The 4,310-nt window shown below is 37.1% G+C and overlaps 1 protein-coding gene across 1 annotated transcript; it reads right to left on the reverse strand.

Annotated features, from left to right (window-relative positions):
* Positions 1-1,306: 1,306 nt before the first annotated feature.
* Positions 1,307-3,975, reverse strand: LOC109220328. The gene is made up of 4 exons (XM_019384790.1): positions 2,941-3,975; positions 2,336-2,670; positions 1,583-1,877; positions 1,307-1,531 (listed from the first exon to the last, which is right to left on the reverse strand). Exons 1-4 carry the CDS (start codon positions 3,973-3,975, stop codon positions 1,307-1,309), a joined length of 1,890 nt encoding a protein of 629 aa, XP_019240335.1.
* Between the last annotated feature and the right edge of the window lie 335 nt (positions 3,976-4,310).

Here is a 4,310-nt window from a genome sequence, read left to right on the forward strand (position 1 = left end):
TCCCTCTTCGTACTTCCCTGCTAATATTTCTATCTATCACTTTCTTCTGAAAACATCAACAAGACATTCTTTCGCTTTTTACCTCCCCCTTGCTCCATCTACTGGCTCATCGGGCTGCCTAACATTCTCCCTCTACAAGGAACGGGAGCCACACTAAGATAATATTTATCCCTTCAAGGTTTCCAGTTCTGATCTTTGCAGTACTCATATCTAGCTGTACTATTTTAGAGTGCACCATCAGGGTGTCTCACAAGGAGATCTATTAGCACATTTGCAATATCCTTCGGCAATGTCAACTAACGCAAAAAATTCATCCACCATTTTGGGTCACTCTAACCGCAGCCGGATCGTGATATTATGTCCTTCTCTTAAGCCATATTTGTTAGCTCCCATAGAGCATAACTTAGATCGGTGTGGCCAATTGAACATACCTCTATTTTTTTGGTCAAACTATCAAATTTTTATTCAACCAAGTATAATATTTACAACTCACTAGTTCTTTTGGACTCTTGAACTAGTCTCTCCTAAAGAAAAAAACATTTGACAATCACTGACTTCTTACATTTCTAACTCTTGTTATACATTTTCTAATTCTCTAACTAGGATAATTGTTCAATTTTTCCATCTCCTTTTGCCATTTGATTTCCAACTGCCCTCTTGTATGAAGCTCTAAGATAATAGTCTTCATCCTCTGTTGGCTTGTTATCTTCTTGTCTTGAAATCTCCTTTGATTCCTCTCTGCCCAAACATGATACACAACAGCTGCATATTGGGAACCTTAACAATTGTTCTTTAACTCTGCATGAACTTCTCTTTTCTAGCCATTCTGTTTCAGCATTCCAGCCTCCTATGATATGTGTTTCCCCCAGCCATTTTAACAGGGTTGCCCACAATTGTCTGGAATAATCACATTCAAAGTATAAGTGCTCCATTGTTTCTTCAATAGATTTTTCATACAGCACACAATCAGTAGCTACTGATATGCCCCATTTTCTTAATCTATCAACTGTTGTGAGCTTCTTGTGCATAGCCAACCACAAGATAAATTGATGTCTTGGCAGTGCGTTTGAACCAATTGTTATCTTCTTCGAACTACACTTAGGATATTGGGGTATTGTTGCAACATATATTTTCTTTATACTCAACTTCCCTTTGCTACAATACTTGTTCAATCAGCTCTTGGATCCCTTTTAACCAACCATTCTCTGTTATCAAATATTTTCCTAATCAACCAACATGCTTGTTTAGGTGTTTGAATTGACATAATCTCCTTTCCTTTTATATAATAGCTATGTAGCCATTGTATCTAGAGATTGTCCTTCTGTTCATTAATTGCCCAAAGAAGCTTACAAAGAGCAGCTTTATTCAAATTCACTATGTCAATTATATTCAATCCTCCTGCTGAGTATGGCATACAAACTTTATCCCATGCTACCAGTGCTCTTCTTGAGGTTTCAATGTTCCCAGTCCATAGAAATGTTCGACAAGCATTTACTATCAGCTTAGATATCTTCGTTGGAAGTAAGAAAATCTGTGCCCATTAGGTTTGCATTTCGAAGATCACACTCTTAATCAATTGTACTCGACCACTGTAAGAAAGAAATTTAGTTGACCAGCATTTGAGTCGAGCAGTAATCTTTTCTACTAACGGCATACACTGCTGTATAGATAACTTCTTTGCTGACAATGGAACTCCAAGGTATTTGAATGGCACCTTCCCTGCACCAAACTTCATCTCTGTCATCATCTCTTCTTTAAATTCTTTTGAAACTCCTGGAATGTATAAGGCACTTTTTTCCATATTTGCTTTCAATCCTGATACTTCTGAAAAGTGTTGGAATCTGCTCATGAGTAATCTAATTGATATCTTATCTGCTCTGCAACACAATATAAGGTCATCTCCAAAACAAATATGAGTTATTTTCTGCTTGGGACACCTTGGATGGTAATTGAAGTTTGGTATTCCTTCTAATGTCTTCAATGATCGATTAAGGTACTCCATTACCAAAACAAACAAGTAAGGAGACATCGGGTCTCCTTGTCTAAGCCCTTTTTTTCTTGGAATCTTGTTGTTAATCCTCCATTAAGCAATAGAGAATAACTCACTGTTGTTACACATTCCATTACCAACTACACAAACTTCATAGGCATACCAAACTCAAGCAGAATCATTCTTAGAAATGGCCATTCGACTGAATCATACGCCTTTCTTATGTCTACCTTAATTAAACACCTTGGTGATACCCCCTTCTTTGTATACCCTTTGACTAACTCATGGGCTATGATCACATTATCTAATATATTTCTCCCCTCTATAAATGCAGATTAGGCTGACCCAACAATATAATCAACCACTGTCTTCAGCTTTACTGTCAAAATTTTTGCAATTATCTTATAGACTATGGAGCAACATGCTATTGGTCTAAACTCCTTTACATATGTAGGGCCATTCACTTTGGGCACTAGAGTTACTGTTGTACAGTTTATACTTTTCAACAGTTTCCCATTATCAAAGAAATCTTTAATGGCTTGTTTAACTTCACTTCCAACAAGTTTCCAGTATATTTTGAAGAAATCTACAGGGAAGCCATCCACTCCTAGAGCTTTATCATTAGGTAACTCTTTAACTGCCAGCTCTATATCTTGATATGTTGTTGGTCTGACCAATTCCTGTTATTGTTCTTTTGTAAGACAAGGGCCCTTCCTAGCTGTTTCCAGATCTATACAAGTCAGTTCTGCAGCACACTCTCCTAGTAAGGATTGGAAGAAGCTTGTGAATTCTTGTTCTATCATTCTTGGCTCTGTAATCCTGACCCCTTGATCATTGCATATTGAACCAATTCTATTTCTTGCTTGTCTTGCCTTCAGCTGCGCATGAAAGAATTTGGTATTTTGATCTCCTTCTTTTATCCAGATTGCTCTGGATCTCTATCTTAGCACCTTCTCATTCACTTCTTCCCATTTTATTTTCTGGCTTATCAATTTCCTTTCTTCTGTAATTAACACATCATTCAATGGATCTTTGTCAAGCTTCTCCTGAGTGATCTTAAGTTGTTGTCTTAGGCTATCCAACTTCTTTTCTAATGATGACATCTCCTTATTCAGCTTCAGCACTTTATCTTTTAATCTCCTCAATTTCATCCATACAGAATACATTTTGTATCCTTCTATATGTTGCCCCCATGCTTCTTCAACAGCTTGTTCAAACTCCTTATTATGCAATAACACATTGTATAATCTAAACGGTTTAGGCATATAGGACTTGACTACCATTGCGTTAATGACAATAGGAGAATGATCCGAAACACCTGGGGTTTCAAATATAGCTTCTACACTACTATACTTTGTCAGCCAAGCAGCATTACCAAAGGCCCAGTCTATATTACTATAGATTCTGTCATTTACATCCCTCTTATTACACCAAGACCATTTGCTTCCTTTTCTATTTAGCTGTCCCACCCCAATATCATCAACACATCTCTGAACGTCCACCAATTCTGCTTGTTGTACTGGTTGTCCATTAATTCTATCATCAACAAACAACATACTATTAAAATCTCCTATTAGCAACCATGCCTCTTGAATATTACTCCGAATTTTCCTTAACTGATCCCATAAGTTCCTTCTTTCTGTAACAGTGTTCTTCCCATATACAAAAGTAATTTCAAACGTATTATGTGTACTTTTATCCCTTACTTTGCAATGGACTAATTGATCACTTGCTAAGGTTATATTGACTTGCACCAGTTGTTCTTTCCACAAAATCCAGATCCTTCTCCTTTCATTTATTGCTTCATCAGAATACACCTTCCATTCTCTATTAAACTTTTCTTTTACTTTAGTCACACTCCTAGGCTTTATCTTTGTCTCAAGGCAGCCTAGTAAAGCTATTTTATGCTCAAACAGAAACGCCTTGAGTTCTATCTGCTTGAAGGGCTTATTCAGCCCTCTAATATTCCATGAGCTAACTATCATGGTAGATTCTCCTTATTAAGGACAACCCCTTCAGTCACTTTATCACTACTGCACACATCTTGAATTCTCAAAGGACCAAATCTGTTTTTGTTTGATAGATCTTCTAAACTTTTATCTGACAATGCCCCTTTCTGATTAATCTTCCCTTGATCCTTCATGATTTGTTTGCCTCTTCTCTTCTACTGTGAGTATTCTGCTTCTATAATCTCCTCTTGATTTGGTTCCAATCTGTCTTTCTTCTCTTCCTGATCTTTCTCTGCCACCATCTTTACTCTCCATTGTCCTGCTGGTTTCTTTGTCCTCTACTGTTTCTTTGGTTTCATAAACTGTTGGTC

Source organism: Nicotiana attenuata, unplaced genomic scaffold, assembly GCF_001879085.1.
Source record: "Nicotiana attenuata strain UT unplaced genomic scaffold, NIATTr2, whole genome shotgun sequence".
NCBI lineage: Eukaryota > Viridiplantae > Streptophyta > Magnoliopsida > Solanales > Solanaceae > Nicotiana > Nicotiana attenuata.

Coding starts and splice junctions, on each gene's coding strand:
- LOC109220328 (XM_019384790.1), bottom strand. CDS start 3,975: ATGATAGTTAGCTCATGGAATATTAGAGGGCTGAATAAGCCCTTCAAG. Junction 2,671..2,940: donor GGGAAGAAGTGAATGAGAAG/GTGCTAAGATAG, acceptor GAACAATAACAG/GAATTGGTCAGACCAACAAC. Junction 1,532..1,582: donor TTCTTTCTTACAGTGGTCGA/GTACAATTGATT, acceptor TAATGGGCACAG/ATTTTCTTACTTCCAACGAA.